The 19,466-nt window shown below is 40.0% G+C and overlaps 1 protein-coding gene across 3 annotated transcripts in view; it reads left to right on the top strand.

The window, feature by feature from the left end:
• The window catches only part of AKT1 (AKT serine/threonine kinase 1), an 82,874-nt gene that overhangs the window by 36,702 nt on the left and 26,706 nt on the right, over positions 1 to 19,466 (top strand). For 2 of the 3 annotated variants that reach the window (XM_075192248.1, XM_075192249.1), the window contains exons 3-6: positions 3,343 to 3,471; positions 11,258 to 11,369; positions 15,378 to 15,525; positions 16,216 to 16,347. In XM_075192248.1, coding sequence (XP_075048349.1) covers positions 3,343 to 3,471; positions 11,258 to 11,369; positions 15,378 to 15,525; positions 16,216 to 16,347 — 521 coding nt within the window. Of the gene's footprint in view, positions 1 to 3,342; positions 3,472 to 4,639; positions 4,748 to 11,257; positions 11,370 to 15,377; positions 15,526 to 16,215; positions 16,348 to 19,466 lie in introns of those variants that run through there. The other variant, XM_075192250.1, reaches the window with a different exon arrangement.

Below are 19,466 nucleotides of genomic sequence, written 5' to 3'. Positions count from 1 at the left end.
GATACGGTTGTAATGGCTTCTTCAGTGATCCCAGGGGTTGACTGCTGCCGCGTTATGTGGACAATGGCTACACTTTTGAAGTAAAAAAAAAATAAAAAAATGTATAACTAAAAATGTGTTTAAATAGCTATATATATATATATATATATATATATATTTATTTATTAAATTAGTGGGTTTTTTTTGTTTCTTTTTGCTTCATTTTTTTCATTTCTTTTGCTCCCCCCCAATTTGTCCTGTTATTTGGCACAGTTAAGTGCAGATACCTGCATCTAAACTTCTGCTTGTGTGGCGTCAGCAGGGAGTCTGTGCTTGTGAATATCATGACCTACTGAAGGGCCTGGCCAACCTGTGGATCTCCAGATGTTGTGAAACTACAAGCCCCAGCATGCTTTGCCAGCAGATAGCCAGTTGACAGCTGGCAGGCCATGCTGGGCCTTGTAGTTTCACAGCACCTAGATAATCACAGGTTGGCCAGGTCTGATCTACTATGACGAGCGCTTCTATACTCACAGCAGATTAATCGCTGGAACGGTCATAGATGCAACAAGACAGCATAAACTAGAATGGGCGTAGTATAAATAGTGATCAATAAACCACTATTTTCACCAACGTTCACAAAGCATTTTTTTTTTAATCTTGGTGAATACATAGCAGTTTAATTCAGGTGGGTGGGTATACAGATCACATAGTGCAGCTGTTCTGGTTAAGAATAAATCTGTTTATGGCAAAACATGACAGAAACTCCTCTTTTAAGGAGGAGATTCAATTTGATGCAAAGTGTCTTCAGAACGCCCACTGATATGCATGGTGTCAATGATATGGCAGAAATACTGGTCATTTAATCTGCCCCTAAGAACCACTGTCTGAATTTCTGTATATTGTGCTAGTTAATGGCTGTATGGGAATTATCTCAGTCAACTTTTTCCAGCTGGGGATGGAGGGGAGACCCACAATGACCCCCCTGCCAATAAAATTGTTCTGAAATTGTGGGATATGCCTTTATCCTTATGCCCACCACACCATTCAACCTTTAATAGAACAGTGCAGGAATTTTTTGTGGTGCTTAAATGACTGATAAGAGCATACTAGCTTTAGCGAGAAAATTAACCTGTTTTATATACATGTATGTGTATATTAATGTCTTGGGTGAATAGCATGAGCTGTGTGGTGAATTTTTTTATGTGGTTAGTAGGGTATGCAAATGGCATCGTGTTTACTTTGTAGTTGTATTAGCTTGTCTTCTTGACCTAAACAGGAATCCAATCTTAACGTAATATTTGCACAATAAACCCTCCTACAACCATGTGCTGGGTACAATCTAAAGTCCCGATGAGCGTGCCAATCCATGTGTACACACCTACACCATGTACCATCAGATCTGTGCTCTTCATCTCATAACCATCTCAGTGTTCGCCCCAGAAAATTTTGCCAGCTGAGTGACATTAAGAAATAGCCGGGTGGGGGCGGTCGTAATACTTTGCAATAATATTGAAAACTGTTGGTAGGTTATTGCCCACACCTGGTCAGACTTGTGGTCAGTGATCTAACACACTTCGGGCTGTAGTGCTCACGTAGAGCCTGTTCTAATAGGAGAAACAGTGGTTTATTTTATTATAATATCACTCTGTTGGGCTCCAAGTGCCGGGTGGTTAGTAAAACCAGTCGGATGGAGCACCCGGGAAATAGGTGCTGGGGAGATCACTGCATCTGCTGATAGATCATGGCTCTGCACACTCTACAGATATCTGCCTACACTGCTGGTGGTGAGTGCCTACACACTTCCACATTAGCCCAACATCGTTCCATCGTTTATCATGATTTTTAGGAAGTTTATAAAACCAAATCAACAGATGCAGTGTGTTTTGATACAATAAAACATGATGGTTGGGAGCACACACACTCTTGCAATATCTGACTAAACAGTCGTTCATTGTGTGATCTGCGCAATAGTTGCATAGATGTGTATCCAGTGCTAGTACCAAGGGGGTAAAAATACCCCGAGCAGCATGGTTACCCAGCTAAATTCAACATACTTTATTATTTCTCAGTGCAGCCAATTGGAAGCCTGTTACAGGATGACCAATCTGCTCCATTGACGACGATTATTTGCCCAGAGTCAACTTTCAAGTTAGTTCCCAAAGTCACCCAGGGAGAAGTGTTATTTGCAGCAAGGGCAGGGATAAGTAACTGCTTAACTGTAAGGTCCAGTGTACAGGACTTCCATGGTTATGTGATTGCAATTATTAAGCTTGTATAGTTTAAGGGGCTTTTAATTAAGTCATCTCTTTGCCCATATGCTTAGATGTTCTCCTAAGGACCCGTAAAATTGTAATGGATGTCGGCGTATGAAAAAAATGTCTACTTATAGCTAAGCCAAGATAAAGTGGCCTTTTAAATGTCTGTACTGACAGCGCCTTGGTGTGAATTTTTAATTCTGTACATGCTGGTCCCACGTCAATAGATAACCAATTGACTGGTGAACTCTACCTGCATAATGAATTATATTGTTAGGGATCTGAATATATGACTCAGTGGTTAGCACTTCTGCCTAGCAGCACTGGGGTCATGAGTTCGATTCCTGACCATGGCCTTATCTGTATGGAGTATGTATGTTCTCCCCGTGTTTGCGTGTGTTTCCTCCGGGTGCTCCGGTTTCCTCCCACACTCCAAAAACATACTGGTAGGTTAATTGGCTGCTAACAAAATTGACCCGTGTCTGTGTGTGTGTGTGTGTGTGTATGTTAGGGAATTTAGACTGTAAGCCCCAATGGGGCAGGGACTGATGTGAGTGAGTTCTCTGTACAGCGCTGCGGAATTAGTGGCGTTATATAAATAGCTTCTGATGATGATATATATAATAATATATTAAATTATTATTTCTCAAACCCTTCATGACCCCTTTAAAAATTTCAAGTGGAATAGATGCATGTAGCATGTCGCACACTATTTTGCTTTAGCACAGCTGGAGTTCTCTGGTGGACTCGTGTTCTACTAGAATGCTGTAGTGATTATCTCTGATGTCTCATCCAACTCCTACTGTAGAGGAGGCATCTTGTTCCCAGTTATATGTTTACACTGTCTCCATTCATCCATATATGCAAAAGCCTATAAACATTGCTCCAAAGGGTGACCGTTCTGCCTGACTTATAAGTAGTATCCTAATAATTATAATGGTTTTGCTTGGCTGAGAGAATGTACAGAAAATAGTTGGAGAGTTTTTTTAATCTTATTTTATTTTAATTTAAAGACTGTTCTTTATGTATAATTTTGTTCACGATTTATTGGTAACATTCTAAAATGACCGCACTCTAAAAACAAAACATTCTTTCTTCTTTTCAGGTGAGTACATAAAGACTTGGCGACCCCGTTACTTTCTCCTCAAGACTGACGGTACGTTTATTGGTTACAAGGAACGTCCGCAAGATGTTGACCAGTTAGAAACCCCTTTGAACAATTTCTCCGTAGCCAGTAAGTATGCCCATTGGTCTTCGGTCTTTGTGTAAAATGGATTGAGGAGCAATATAGGGAGTAAATCTATATATTTTTTTTTTTACACTATTCTCTCCAAACACAGAACAATCCCTGGTCATATGTGACTGTGTTTTGTGTTGCACAATGCATTAGTGAGCAAAGGTAAATTGTATAAATATGATCCCCTTCAATATAAGGATTTGTAAATATATAGAACCAGGTGCAAATGTAACTTTTTTTAGCATAGCTTCGATGGCCGGCAAATAGCCCCTCCAGACAATATGGTAAAAAATCTCGGCTGACCTTGCACCGAATCTTGGCACCAATCATAACCCCCCCCCCCCCCCACCCCCACAAAGTTCTTATTCAAAACACTTTGCCAGTGATTGAATCTCCCACCGTGGCTTAATTTTAAAGTCTAGATATTTAGGCCAAAGGCAGTACAGGCCAGACATCAACCAGACCTGATTGTATTTATTTTTGTTGTTTCTTTTGTAGTTTTTACTAGCCATTCACTCAATTCTCTCTGCGATTGTTCAATGATATCTGTATAGAACAGGTAGACTATTTAAACTATAGTTATTTACCTAATCAAAATTCCTAACTCTCCCTTTTTGCATTTTTAGATACACTCACTGGTAGTGTTGATTGTTTGTTTTGTTTTTTTGCTGTTTATTGTTTATAACTGGCAAGTAAGCATCTGTTGCTCTAGTCTTGCCTGTCTGTGTTTGTGTACTCTATAAACAGAGACCCTGTCTACTTATCACATGAGTTTAACATAACTCCTTTGAATGTGCTGTAATCATACAAACCCACTCTCCTGGAATGTCCGGGAGACTCCCGAATTCTGGTTGGGTCTTCCGGGAGACCAGGCCATTCTTCCACATCGTGCTCGCTTTCTAGTGGCAGGATGGGAGCCTCGATGATGCGATTCGCAGTGAATTGCGTCGTTTTGGCCCCGTAGTAAAACAGTGCTGTATCGTCATTATGGGGAGGGGCCAAAATGATGCGATTCACTGATTTATGCCCTCCCACTCTCGCTTTTCTCTCTGTTCTAGAAGCTTTGCGCTCTAACATGATAAATATACATAGAAATCATTTATAAATTGTGTTCATGTTGTGCAGTACAATAGTCGGCCCTATTGATGATTGATTTATTTTAAAGGGACAAGACGCAGTGTCTCAAGCCCAAGCAGTCAATGATATGGGTCAGAAATGACATGTTGCATCCATGGGTGGCTCAACACTAGCCGGGCTGAAGCCAAAGAACAGGGTAGGATCCTTGTCATGCTGCTTCCTTTTTCTAATACGGTGGATGGGAACAAGCTGTATATAATACCAGATTCTCTGATGTTTTAACTCCTTGATATACTAAATTGGTGACTGTCGCCTTGAGACCAGATTATTATGTGCGAGACGGCCCTGTTGGTGCCCTATAAGCAAGCCTTGTTTGTAATACTCATAGGTTGGGTACTGTAATGTCTATTTCTAGGACTGTTTGTAATATTTAACAGATATTCTTTGGAAAGGTACGGTCAGTGGCAATTTAAGCATTAATATCGTATCAATGTTGTCACTGAGAGGTGTTTGTTTTCTTTGTGTGTTTCTGTTTTGTTTTTGTTTGTTTTGTTTTTTTAACAAAACAATCCACTTTATGTTTTTTTTTTTAGATGCATTTTGCCAAAGGCAAAAAACCTCCTATTTCTCTTACCAAGTCTCTGTCCATATGTACTGTGTTCTGTTTACAAATTGTATTTAGTGAAAAAAAGAATACTTCTAGTTCTGCATAAATGGTGAATAAAAAAATAATAAAAATCACTAATTTTTTTGCATGTATGTTATTTGTTATTGCCTTTGTGATTCATGATCTCTAGTGATGCATATATGTCTGCATGGGCTCCTGTTATCAATTGCCACTCCTGAGGTGAAAGTTCCTAAAATAAACAGAACAGTCCCGCTCTTCTAGCTTGTCAGGCCAAACAAGGGTACTCCTATCTCTGAGGTGTATTCACCTTTTCTTTCCTTCTCCACGTATAATTATTTATTTAGCTTTCTCCTAGCATTTAGAAAAAGTTTTTGTTTTTTCCTAATGAAAACAAAATTTGCATAATAAATGTACTTTAGAAACAAATTAACAATCTATTGGACATGTGTTTTCCAAGTGAATTGAAAACACGATTTCCTAGACTGGTAACATTGCAGCCAAAAACCATCAGTGGGACATAGTTGAAACAGGGGAGAACATTGTGGGTTATGTTGTTTAAGTAAATTGTGATGGATTAGTTTTAAGGGAAAAACTAAGACTTCCTAAATAAGAACTTCAACTCTTCACAAAAAGCCTTGGTGGTGGCATAATTGTAGTGTGTACCCAGCTATACACTAGCTTCGCCTGGTCACTGTTTTCGTCCAATAATCGGCTCAAACAGCCGACACACGACCGCTCGTTCAAAAGTCGGGTCAGTGTGTGCAGTGACACGATGGTCGAAAGTCTGCCCAAATGGACGATTGTCGCCTCATTTGGTTGGTCGTACCGTTAAATATTTTCGTTCCAATCTCATTTCCGCTGTGTAGTGTGTATAAACTTCCGACCGATCCACAACAGTGAGTACGAAATTACAGTCATTGCTCACGACAACATGGCTGTAAAAAGTCGCTAAAGGGACGTCCACTCTTCCCTTTATCGTCCTAAACAACGTTAGTGTGTATGCAGTCCATGGACCGAGCGATCGGACCATCGATCGCATGTAAAATTAATCGGCATAAAAAGTTGGTCGAAATTTCTGTAGTGTGTACCCAGCTTAAGGCATAGATTGGGAAGGATTTAATAATTTTAGACACACCCATGTCACGCATACTCAGGTGAGTGCTGGTCGTGACAAATTGGAGAGCCCTTTAATGAGTTTGTAGTTCTTTCTGTTGACTTTGATGCCCCAGACCATAGACCAGAATAATGCATTTTAGTCTCTCCTTGGGGTACATTTATCAAGCTGCGGGTCTGAAAAAGTGGAGATGTTGCCTATAGCAACCAATCAGATTCTAGTTTAGTATATTCTACAAAATGAGAGCTAGAATCTGATTGGTTGCTATAGACAACATCTCCACTTTTTAAAACACGCAGTTTAGTAAATATATCCCCTGGACTGATATTAAGGTGAGCAAGTTGAGGAGCCCTACCATACAAGTACATGTTTAGTTGGGATTCTTTTTTGGGTGCAAAAATAAATTATCCCAGATAGGAGGATGTTGAAATGTGGACAGAACATGAAATAGGTTATAATAAATACTGCAAGTTGTCCAGAGGGTTAATATTTTTTGGTGCTTATATCACCTCCTTCCTCTGGCTTTCCTCCTATTCTTCTCTCTCTGCATCCACAGTTTAGTTTCCTACTTTTGTTTATGGTCTGAACACTTCTTCACACTGATGTTTTTTGGCTGCAATGTTAACAGTCTAGGAAATTGTGTTTGTTTTCAATTCACTTGAAAAACATGTGTCTAATAGATTGTTAATATGTTTCTAGAGTACATTTATTACGCAAATTTTGTTTTCATTAAAAAAAAAAAATCTTTGTTTTCTCTGCTAAATTTTACTGTATTTGATTATTATTTGGTGAATTTTACAAAATACAAAGCGAGAGTGAATTGAAGACATTTAGCATTTTCTCTTCCAGATGCCACATTTTAATGAGGAATATAGTTTGAAAATTGCATAGTCTGTACCTGACAGAAGCAATTTTTGCCTTTTTATTGAGTGTAGATATTTCTAAATATAAATAAGTCCATTTTTATATTGTGTGATATATGGTCAGCATGTTCTATTATATTATACAGTATGTTTGTTTTTATTTTATGGGCACAATCACAAATATTAACTTCCTGAATTCTTCCCAGAGAGAGAGAGCACTATTATTATTAAGAAATAATAAATAAATATTATTTATTATTTTTATATATTTATTTTTTTCTCTTTCCCTTTTTAATTTGGCACTGTGAATCAGCCCTCAATGACGGTATTCTCCTACCCTGTCCTTGTGGTTCCAGGGCGTCACCCCCCCTAGATGATATCTCCCACCCAATATGCTTCAAGTAGATTTGCCCACTCCCTTAAAGCCGGAATTGACTCCAGATTTGCTCAGAGATACCGCACTGTCCGTGGACTATTCACAAGTCCGTTGTGTCAATTGTAAACAAAAAGAGAACGGAACACGGGACTCTTACAATGGATGAAAAATACAGTGTAGGACATACTTATTACTAAGGAGTTTAAAGAATCTCTAATCGTTAAAATGTTCTAGATCTTAAGGACTCTGGGGATTTTTTTTCCAGAACTTCTCCTCTTCCATCAGAAGATGTTTGAGGTTGGTAACAATAACGGCATTAAAAGTAGAGATATGTACCCAAAGATATGAGGAAAATGCTGAATATTGTAGAAATTATACAAGAGCGGTACTGCCTCCAGCAGTATACATGGCCTTAATCTTCAGATTTCCCATCCACATCCTGGAAGGTGTTAGTCATTTTTTTTAAGTTAAGAACAATGGAAAAGATGCAGATTGCTATAGATTTCCTCCGATACATTTTCTAGAATCCATCCATCTGTCAGGCAGAACCATAACTCAGATTGTAGTGCTAAAGAGAGCTTTATGGTTTATGACCTGGGTAGTAAGATTCCCAATCTACTAATCTCCTAGCTACACTCTCTCTCTTTGAGGAGATATTATTTTTGGGTAGAAGTTCGATGCCATGATTCATAGGATAACAGAGAGGAGATCACTACAGTATCGCAAAGCAGGAGGAGATTTCAGCAGCCCATTAGACCCAGTTTTAGGGAAGCCAGAGCATACAGGCTAGGCAGGAGTTATGGCAGAAAAACAATGGAGGTTATACTAGACAAGTGTTGTGCCTACAGAGCAAGAGACTCTAAGCACAACCTAAATATTGCTTACAATTATATAAGGGGGTAAAGAGGACAGTATATCTGTATTAATACTAGAAAAACTATTAGCCTCTAGACCACAAAAGAGTGGAAAAAGGCAGCTCTGTTGGAGAACTTTGAGGTGCTCCTAAACAACAAAGTACTTTTGGAGGTTCCTCCGAATGGAAGGAGATGCAGGTGTTTATTTCCATCTTGGATCTCTGATCTATCATCAGCTTCATCAGAGCAAATAAGTGTCTGGTGGCATCTCTGAGGCTTGTCCTGGTGTCCATAGAACCAAGGGACTTCATGACCTCCATAGATTTAAAGCGTAGGTATAAAAAAAACTATCAGAGATTTTTCAGATAGCATGTCTTATATTGTCACTTTCGGTTGACAAGTTGTCCTGTTCGAATGTCCACAGTTCCACACACTGTTGCCAAGGTTTTAGTAGTCCTAGCTCATCTGAGGCTGCAGGGGATCCAACGGATACCCTTGCCCAGACAACATTCTAGTGAAAGGCAGGTCATCGTTGTAGGTCCAACAGCACAAATTAATGCAACCCTCTAAAATCATGGGTGGGTTATCAATTGGGATGAAATACTTTAATCCCATCTACCACAAGATAGTTCTTAGGAGTGGTTAGGCTCAAAGTAATGTAAAGTCTCTCTGAATAGTGAATAGAAGGACAGTAGTAAAGGAGGTAGTCAAACAAAGGTGGCTGTCTATAAGAACCTGAGTCAACTACCTTGGGCCCAATTCCATATATGGGAGATCCATAGGAATGTAGTTTCAGAATAGAAATGAAAGGTCATCCGAACAGTGGAATCCAGCTAAAAGCCAAAGCAAAGCAGGCTCTGAAATTGTGGTGACTTCCAGAAGCCAGGAAACACTGGAGAAGTCTAAATACCCCTTTCTCACCAAAATCCGGGGTCAGACACTGGATAATGAACACTGTTTCAACCCATGTTGCATCTATTCACACGGCACTTTGGTCTCCGGTATATCCCGGGACACCGCCTTTCACACTGGACCCGTTTTTTGCATTATCAAGTTGAGTCATTAAAAGGGGACAGCAGAGGCTCCTATTGATGACGTAGCAGAGGCCAATGAGCTGCTTTTTACAGAACCCAGGAAGAATAACCTGGGAACGCTTTTCATACCACAGTGTATCCAACTGCAACACGGGAATAACTCAGGATGAGGACCTGGGGCAACCCATACATACTGACACACTACGAGGATTATAACCGGGTCCATGCCTCGGTGTGAAAGGGGCTTAAAGAAGCAAAATTATCTTTATCTAATAACCGATACCAGCAGGATGGAAGTGATTTCTAAACCACTTTAGCTTATTAATACCAAAAATTCAGTCTTTTCTCTGATGGTTCAGCCATTTCACCATTTAACAAGTATCTGGGCGACCTATTACCTCAGCAGAGAAGCATTTGTCCTTCCTTTTAGATTTGAAAATATTCAGCAAAATTGAAATCTATTTTTTTTTTTATTTTTTTTTAAACAAACTTACAGAACTTTCAGCTGAGGGTCACGTTACCCCATGTGTGGCAGCAGGGCTCAATTTAAAATACAATGGATAACTTTAAATTGTGTCTTTTGTATGCATGTCCTGTTCTTAATTTTCAGTAAAAGCTGCATTTATTCCGAATTGCATTTTTATTGTATTTGCTTATTCGTGTCTACAGCACTGTAAATCAGATCTTGCCGTTCATGTTAAAATGTCATCGTTTTTATTATTTGAACCACAAATTGTGTGGGTGGTGATAGGTTAAATACAATCAGATGCAGATGTCTGAATTGATCTAAGAATGAGGACTGATTAAAAAAACAAAATAGAAGTGCTCGAATTGAAGTTCTTTGGATCATGTGTTTACTAATCATGCAACAAGTCAAACAATGTGATAACTGAACTATCGTTCTTGAGCTGATCGTTTTTCAAAAATCTTAACAAATAATTTTATTTTTTTGTTTTTTTTAAAAAATGTGATGTGACTTGTAATTAAAAATGTATTTAATCCTATGTTAAGTAATAATTTGTTGCATCTATGGCCAGGTTTAGCATGTCTATCTAACTTGTATTAATTTTGAAACCGGTAACCACTCCTTAATAATGCAGTCCAAAGCTGTCGGTACAAGGTCAGATGTGAATGCCTTCATTTTGAAGCAATGAAGCTGTATAACTATGTATGGACGTACGTGCATGCGTTTTTGGTGCACATGTGCAGTATGAAAAAGAATATCTTAAGTCCTCAATCATCGCCACCATATTCATAGCCTTATTTATATAACGCCACTGATTCTGCAGCGCTGCACAGAGAACTCATTAACATCAGTCCCTGCCCCATTGAAGTTTACAGTCTAAATTCCCTAATATATACACATAGACCGAGAGAGACTAAGGGCAATTTAATAACAGCCAATTAACCTACCAGTATGTTTTTGGAGTGTGGGAGGAAACCGGAGCACCCGGAGGAAACCCACGAAAACACAGGGAGAACATACAAACGCCACACATATAATGCCATGGTCGGGAATCGAACTTATGACCCCAGTGCTGTGAGGCAGAAGTGCTAACCACTAAGCCACCGTGATCGCCATCATAATTTTCTACATGTTTAAAAAACCAGTGTGCGTGTATGAAATGTATGTGTGTGTATATATTTAATTTTTTCACTATAAAGGATATTTAGTTTTCCTAATGTTTGATTACACACAAAGTAAATAGTCTGTCTTTAAGTGTGTGCTTTTGCAGCTGATTACTCCTGTGTGTTTTCAAGGTATAATAAAGACAAACGGTTGTTTGAAGAACCTCACAAACCATTTTTTTTTTCTCTCTCTTCTCTCATGTGATAGAATGTCAACTGATGAAGACAGAACGACCAAAACCAAACACATTTATCATCCGATGCCTCCAGTGGACCACAGTCATAGAAAGAACGTTTCACGTGGATTCTCCCGAGGAGAGGTTTGTTTTTTTATTCATATTTAGCAGTTGCCTTTTTTAAAAACACGACTGTGCATCTTTAGCGTTGACGTCCCTTAATCCAGCTGTTCAGATGTCAAACGTTGGGAGTAATCTCTGAACAACAGACGAGATCTCAGCTCTGCGTGAGGCTCCACCAAAGACGTTCGGGAGGTGGTGGGGGGGGGGGTGAGAGACGAGACAGACAAAACCATGATCTCATACTGCTCCTTTTGAAGACCTGTTTGGGAGCGTGTTTGCTGCAGCTCTGAAGTTTCACTGGCTGATGTAAATTAGGCAGAATGATGCCAGCTAATCACGAAGCATTGAATGGCCGATGCAAAAGAGTCTCCTTTTTATTTCTGGAAACCACCTTAAACATCCAGCAGTTTCTGCTCGTCCCTTAGTCTAGATAAGTATAGCGGCGGATTAAGAAGACCTGGGGGTATATTTACTCTAAACTGCAGGTTTGAAAGAGTGGAGATGTTGCCTATAGCAACCAATCAGATTCTAGCTGTCATTTTGTAGAGTGCACTAAATAAATGATAGCTAGAATCTGATTGGTTGTTATAGGCAACATCTCCACTTTTTCAAACCCGCAGTTTAGTAAATCTAGCCTCGGTGACTTGTGCTTTCTGACGTGGAGTTTTACAAGTTGGGTGGTAAAGATTCGGAGAATGGTTGGGTTAATCTTAAATATTAAATATTTTTGCTCCTTCTTAAGGCAACTCTTCTCTCTCTTCACTTGTGTTCGCTTTACTCACAAGACAAAGGACTAGATTTACTAAGCTGCAGGTTTGAAAAAGTGGGGATGTTGCCTATAGCAACCAATCAGATTCTAGCTTTCATTTATTTAGTACCTTCTTCAAAATGAAAGCTAGAATCTGATTGGTTGCTATAGGCAACATCCCCACTTTTTCAAACCCGCAGCTTAGTAAATCTAGCCCACAGTCTCCTTCCCATGATGTGATTGCTAAGAGAAACCTGTATTGGAATATTGTGCCATCCGAAATGAATCTCCTCTTACTGTGTGCTGGGGAGACACTAATTCTTCATTAACAAAAACACAAAAAACCCTTCATATTGTCAGCAGGGCTTTTATATCAGAAGTGTAAAGAATAGGAGGATAGTGAAAATATTGTAAACTCTGGTGAAAAAATAGAAAATGTTACGTTTTAGGGGCTGATTCAGTTATCAGCAATGTGCCTCCAGAACACTTGGACAGGTAGACCGTGGCTAAGCAACATTGCAGATTTTTCCTCCCAATCCACAGAGTTGGGCTACTGTGATACTTATCTGTTCACAGCCATCCAGCGGGTATGGTGATGCTGGCGTACGCGTAAATGTGCGCACTCGGACATCGCTGCTAGGAATGGAAACGACCCCTTAGAGTAACTCTGTACATGATCTAGTATATATAGAAAGATAAAATGAGCACTATATCATGGGAAAGAATGGATTAATGTGAAAAAGAGAGCTGTCGAGCGAGAGAGAGAGCTGTCGAGCAAGAGGGAGAGCTGTCGAGCGAGAGGGGGAGAGCTGTCGAGCGAGAGGGGGAGAGCTGTCGAGCGAGAGGGGGAGAGCTGTCGAGCGAGAGGGGGAGAGCTGTCGAGCGAGAGGGGGAGAGCTGTCGAGCGAATGGGGGAGAGCTGTCGAGCGAGAGGGGGAGAGCTGTCGAGCGAGAGGGGGAGAGCTGTCGAGCGAGAGGGGGAGAGCTGTCGAGCGAGAGGGGGAGAGCTGTCGAGCGAGAGGGGGAGAGCTGTCGAGCGAGAGGGAGAGAGCTGTCGAGCGAGAGGGAGAGAGCTGTCGAGCGAGAGGGAGAGAGCTGTCGAGCGAGAGGGAGAGAGCTGTCGAGCGAGAGAGAGAGAGAGCTGTCGAGCGAGAGAGAGAGAGAGAGCTGTCGAGCGAGAGAGAGAGAGAGAGCTGTCGAGCGAGAGAGAGAGAGAGAGCTGTCGAGCGAGAGAGAGAGAGAGAGCTGTCGAGCGAGAGAGAGAGAGAGAGCTGTCGAGCGAGAGAGAGAGAGAGAGCTGTCGAGCGAGAGAGAGAGAGAGAGCTGTCGAGCGAGAGAGAGAGAGAGAGCTGTCGAGCGAGAGAGCTGTCGAGAGATATCATATATATGTAGGTTCAAGCATGTTTTATAAATTAAAACTTAAGGGGCCCATTCAATTAGCCACGAGGTTCCATAGTAGACTCAGTGTTTGTGCGAAAAGCAGGCAATTCGCAATGATGTAATAAACTCATTGTTTGCTCACACCTCTGATGTTGCAATCGTTGACAAAACCGCATATGGAAACAAAATGCGTGATGCGACCGATACCTTGTGCCTAATTGAATTGGCCCCTTAGGCTTTATTTGAAGAATTTTTTATTTTTTTTTAATATCTTGTTGACACAACAAGCTATGTTCACGCCGGCACGCCTCTAAGCCATGTGTAGAATTTCAGCGGGTTGCTTACACTACTTTTTCATTACTAGGAAACACCATCTCCCATTTTCATCCGGTGTACAGCTCCCTTTGGCTAACCGTGTGCAATGGCTGTACCCCTATTTATGTGTGTAAACTGGATGTGGGATTATGCAGACCTGAGGGGTCTAATTTCTTTGGTCCAGCAGCATTAAATTAACATCCACATGATTTTAAACAGCCTGCTTAAACCTGACCGTGAAGAATGAGGTGAGAATGTCCTGAAAATCATGCAAGCTCCCTAAGGATTCTGAAACTAAAATCGGGCACACGTACCGTATCCAGCATGTCCAGCTGTTGATTTAAAGAAAACCCAAAAAAACAAAAAACCTTTCTGGATACTGAAAACGAACCTCATAAAAAAAAATAAAAAAATAGCAAAATTCATCTGTTTATGCTGAGGGAGAGCTATACAAACAGCTGCAGATATTGGTGGACCACATTTGGAACTGTCACTATGAATTAAAATTTTCTGATTCAGTAGTACATCACATATTGGTTGTTTGTGCCAGAAATGTCTAATTTTATAGCTTTTGACTCTAACTCTCCTTCTTTACAAGCAAATGTGCTGGAATACCACTGGCTTTCTATACAAATGAATGTGGAGAGCCATTTTCTCATTTTAAAGTAGCAATCGCACACAGAAGATTTTTTTTTTTCTTGTTTTTATATAGCGAGTTAAGTGCATTTTTCATAGCGATCATACTGTCAATCATTATCTCCTTTTCAAAAGCTCTCTGACAAACAAATGGCTGACACACACACACACACACACACACACACACAGTCAGTTTGCTGCACAGGCTCTAAGCATGTCATATGATGAGGGGAGAAGGAGGATGTCACAGTCCAGACATAGAGGCGTTACAAAGCCTCTCTGCTCACTACATCATGTGACTGTGGTTGCCATGGTAGTCCGGAATCATCAATAGCAGTCTTCAGTAGACTTAAGACAGGAAGTTTTGTTGTGCATAGGTAAAAAAAAAAATGCTCTTTTTTCCATATACATTTGCACCTTTATCTTAAGTAGCTTCAGTTCTGACAAGCTCCTGAAACTGTTACAATTTATTAGTATCTATAAGACAAATTATGTTGTGGTGGTGAATTGTTTTTTCAAACATTAACTTTTCTGACGCCTATTCTTGGGGCACTGCCCAAACTCTTTATACTTCTGATTGATCACCATCAAAAACAGCATTTTGCTTAAACTATTAGGAGAGCGTACAACCGCTTATAATACAATTCATTCAAAGGAAGTCAGTTTACTCTGTGCTGCACATCGTAACACTTTTTGGCTAAAAAAATATCCGAAACAAAAGTTTTGATTTGAGATGTATCAGTGTTTGCTCATGAGTCTGTTTTTTTTTTTTTTTTGTTTTTTTTATGTTATATTTTTTTTTTTTTTTACATAGATCCTTAAAGTACCAAATAAGATGGTCTGACTGTTCATCATTTTGTTGCTTCTTTGATTGATAGATTATTTTGTGACCTGGATGTTTAAATTTTCATGTTTTTTTTTTTTTATGTTTTGGTTTTTTCTTTTCCCAGAGAAGAATGGATAAAAGCCATCCAGATAGTAGCCGACAGCCTTAAAAAACAGGAGGAAGAAATGATGGAAATTAGGTCTGGCTCTCCGAGCGATAATTCCGGTGCAGAGGAAATGGAAGTCTCTCTATCAAAGCCAAAACACAAAGTAGTAAGTTAACTTTGTTGCATGTATTCTCTTGTTATTGCTACTTTTTCCATAATATAAACCTGTATATTACTGACCTAGATAATGAACTTCAAATAACTGGTGTGTTTATGCTCCACTGAATCAGTGTAGCATGCTGCCTGTACTACCACCAAGAGGAAGCAACGATTGCAAAGGATGTTGATGCTTCACTCTCCTGTAGCACTGTAAAGTTAGAGCTTTTGAGATTGGTTTACAAGTCTCCAAGTACACAGAGGCCCTGTATATACAGTACTGTAGCAACACACTTAACAGATCGATGCTGTGCATTGCAATTTTAGCTTTTTGTCCTGTAGCAGATTCACGAAGGACAGTATCCTAAATTCCTAAATATTCCGAGATAGATAGAGATATATATTTTTTATTTATGTTTGCACATTGTCTGAAACAGTCAATTTTTTTCTTTTATGCTTCATATATAAAAATATAAGTATTTGAGTTTTTTTTTTTTTCTTTTAGTTTAAAGTTTATCCACAAAGTCAGATTGGCTTCTAAGATGCCTCTGGGTCTTTTGAAAATACTTCTTCTTCACTTTGTTCTTGTGGTGTTTGAACTGTTTAATCCTCGGTGGCGGACGTGTTCGTTGGCGAGTTTGTACAAAAATGCCAACTCAAGGGACCTAATTGTGTGGTTTGTTTTTTTTGATATCCGCAGACAATGAATGAATTTGAATATCTGAAGCTTTTGGGGAAAGGTACCTTTGGAAAAGTCATTTTAGTCAAAGAGAAAGCAACAGGAAGATATTATGCTATGAAAATTTTAAAAAAAGAAGTAATTGTTGCGAAGGTGAGTTGAGCAGATCGGCACTGAGATATTACCTATTTAACACTATACTTTCTTTTATGTCCTGAAAAAGAATTTTACCATGATATTTAAAAGAATAATTTTTCTTTGAAGTAAATGAAAAGTATAATTAATTAAATTTAACTCTTAACTTTTCAAATGTAAAATTGGTTTTCAATATCTGAGCTACAGGTGACATTTTACATTCTTTTCAATAATTATTGTTACTTTATTTAGCCTGTGAGTCAGACCCTAGATCCTTTTTTCGAGCATGGTAACACTCACCTGCGGACAGATCTGTATTTGGTCTTAATGTGACTATTCTGCTACTGCAGCAGCCTGTGTTATTCTGTAAATACCCAGTGGGTAGGGCATTGAGTCGCTGGCTGCCACGAAAAGGCCTTTTTCCAGAAGCACCTTTTGTCCACTCATTTAATTTTTTGAGAGCCTTATTTTGAGTACTATAGTAATGAAATCAATCCTTTTGTGATGACTAGTGTCAGATCTAAAATCTGTTCAGAGTTTGCTTAGTGGTGTCAAGTATATCTGGAAGCGCTTCATTGACAGCTGGAGAGAATAGGCACAGTCCAAGGTTCTGTATGCAAGGAATATTCTCTTGTTTAATATCTCAAAGTTACAAGTTTTTATAGCATTCTGAGTATATGTGAATCCTACGTCATAAGCATACAATAGTCTATAGGATGCGCTGTGGATTAACTATCTCACGTATTCTTGAAGTTTCTAGCTTCCTCCCCCTTCTCAGGCCAGATGTGCCAATTATTCTTACCTATGTCTTGTTAGCGACACCTCAAGGCCGTGGGCTCACATTTTGCAAAACTGTATTTCAGCAGAAAATGAATAACCTCTTTAAAGCTACTAAAATATCTATGCGAGTTACAAAAATTGCTGAACAAAGGCTTTATGAGGCCTTAACAAAAAAAACAAATTTAACATTTCCCATCTTTTATTCACTTTTCTGCCCTATCTCCTCCTATCTATCCTGCCTATCTCCAGAACCACATTCTTATTGTCTATCCTGCAGGTGCTTATACACATGTATCCTGCTGCAGGCCACATGTGTAGGATTGTTCCTCTTAGGGAGTTGTCAACCCATTCCCCCACTTGTAATAAGCCTGTGATCCTCCTTGTCCTAACTTGAGTTGCGGGGCGCTGCAGTTTCAGTGAACATTTATCTAGGAAAGTCTCTTAATATGTAGTCAATAACTTTATGGTAGTTCTGCAAGCTTTGCATGTTATTCGTTCAGTCTTTTCTGGTCGCAAATTGTTCTTTGGATTTGCTAGTGGGAATGATTCATGACGCTCATCGTCTGGTCTGGATTCGGCGGTAATTTCTGTGATCATCAGAGGTTCAGTGGTTCCCTTTTTGGAGAGACAACAGTCAAGTGTCAATAAGTTCTTAATCAGCCATATCATTAGTTTTATTATAACATATACAATCAACAGGAGTGCCAAACCCCTTGCTACTAATGCCAATATTCCTGGTATCCAACATGAATCATTACTGGCCACTTTGGCAATGAGGTTATGCATCTGCACAAAGGCATTTTCAGAGTTTACTCCCCTATGAGTGCAAATTGTTGAGCACTCCTTCCCCTTCTGATTCGATTCTCACAGTGGCATAAGCAGTTTGTCACTTCATTGTCTGTTTCACACTGGGTTAGGGAGGCATTGATTCCTACTTCAGTCACAGCTATTCTGACAAGACATATCAATACCATAAGACAGTACATATCTATTTGTCAGAACAAGACTCCCCTGATTTTGAAGATTTTTCAGTGTGATGTGTGAATCCAGATGTCTTTTCCCTGTACTTTCACTGCCATGGGAGTCGTCAACAGAACATGACAAGGATCCTCGTATCTGGGTTCAAGACTTCTCTTGACGTGCTTTCTCACGACATCCCAGTCCCCTGGTTTGCAGTCTGTGGGTACCTGTATCAAAATTAAGGTCTAGCATTTAAGAGAACACTTGACCATGTATTTCAGTTAGTTGTTTCTGTAATAAGGCAACATAGTTCAACAAATCACCATATACAGGCTGTAGTTGCTGTGGAAAATAACAGCCTGTTCTGTTTGCTGTGCCAAGCAGAATCTCATATGGTGTTAAACCTGTGTCTTTCCTATGAGTGTTTCTTACTGAGTGCAGGGCCATAGGCAGACATGAGATCCATGGCAGGCCTGTTTCAGCCATTATTTTCTGCATTTTCAATTTCAGAGTACCATTAAGGCGCTCCACACATCCTGAACTTTGGGGTTTGTAGGTGCTGGGAAGCGCAGATATAATTCCCATGTCTTTTAACGGTTCCTGCAATCCTTTTCCCTATAAAGTGTGTCCCTTTGTGATTTTCAATGACTTCTGGTACCCCATATCTGCAGATTACCTCGCTCATAAATTTTCTTGGCTACTACTTTCGCATTTGCTTACCTACACGACCACGCCTCCAGCCAGTGACTATAAAGGTCCACATAGACGAGCACATTCTCAAAGCCTGAGCATTTGGAAGTTGTATAAAATCTATCTGAATCCTCTGACAAGGATACTGTGTCTGGGGTGTGCTTTTCAATGGAGTTTGGACAGACTTGCCCAGTTTATTCTGTGCACAGATTAGGCATCCTGCCACTAATGCCTGTGCTGCTTGGGCAAACCCTAGTGCTATCCATAACCTGTTAGTGAGTACAACCATAGCATCTTTCCCCAGATGCACTTTCCCGTGTGCTATATTGGGATAAAGTGCTTTTGGCAGACACAAACGCATTCCTTTACATCACTCTCCTTGCACTTCCAGTGCTCCATGTTTTGCCCAAGCCTTTTTCTCATTGTCTGTTGCTTGTTTCTGGATAATTTGGTGTGTGGTACGGTCAGACTTTGGGTCAGGGGTCACGATGCAAATAGACTCCGCTTGGGGTACTGGTGCTGTGGCGGATTCTCGTACGGCCTGGTCTACCAGTCCACTTCCCTTATCTTCGTGTCTAGTGCCTCTTGTGTGGGCCTTCACCTTCATCACTGACAGTTTGGAGGGCAGCTGGAATGCGATGAACAGTGCCCTGATATGTTCAGCTTCTTGTGCTGACATGTGACCAGGGCCGGATTAACCATAGGGC

Source organism: Mixophyes fleayi, chromosome 12, assembly GCF_038048845.1.
Source record: "Mixophyes fleayi isolate aMixFle1 chromosome 12, aMixFle1.hap1, whole genome shotgun sequence".
Classification (NCBI taxonomy): Eukaryota; Metazoa; Chordata; class Amphibia; order Anura; family Limnodynastidae; genus Mixophyes; species Mixophyes fleayi.
The sequence above is the reverse complement of the archived record's forward strand: the minus strand, read 5'-3'. Positions and strand labels throughout refer to the sequence as shown.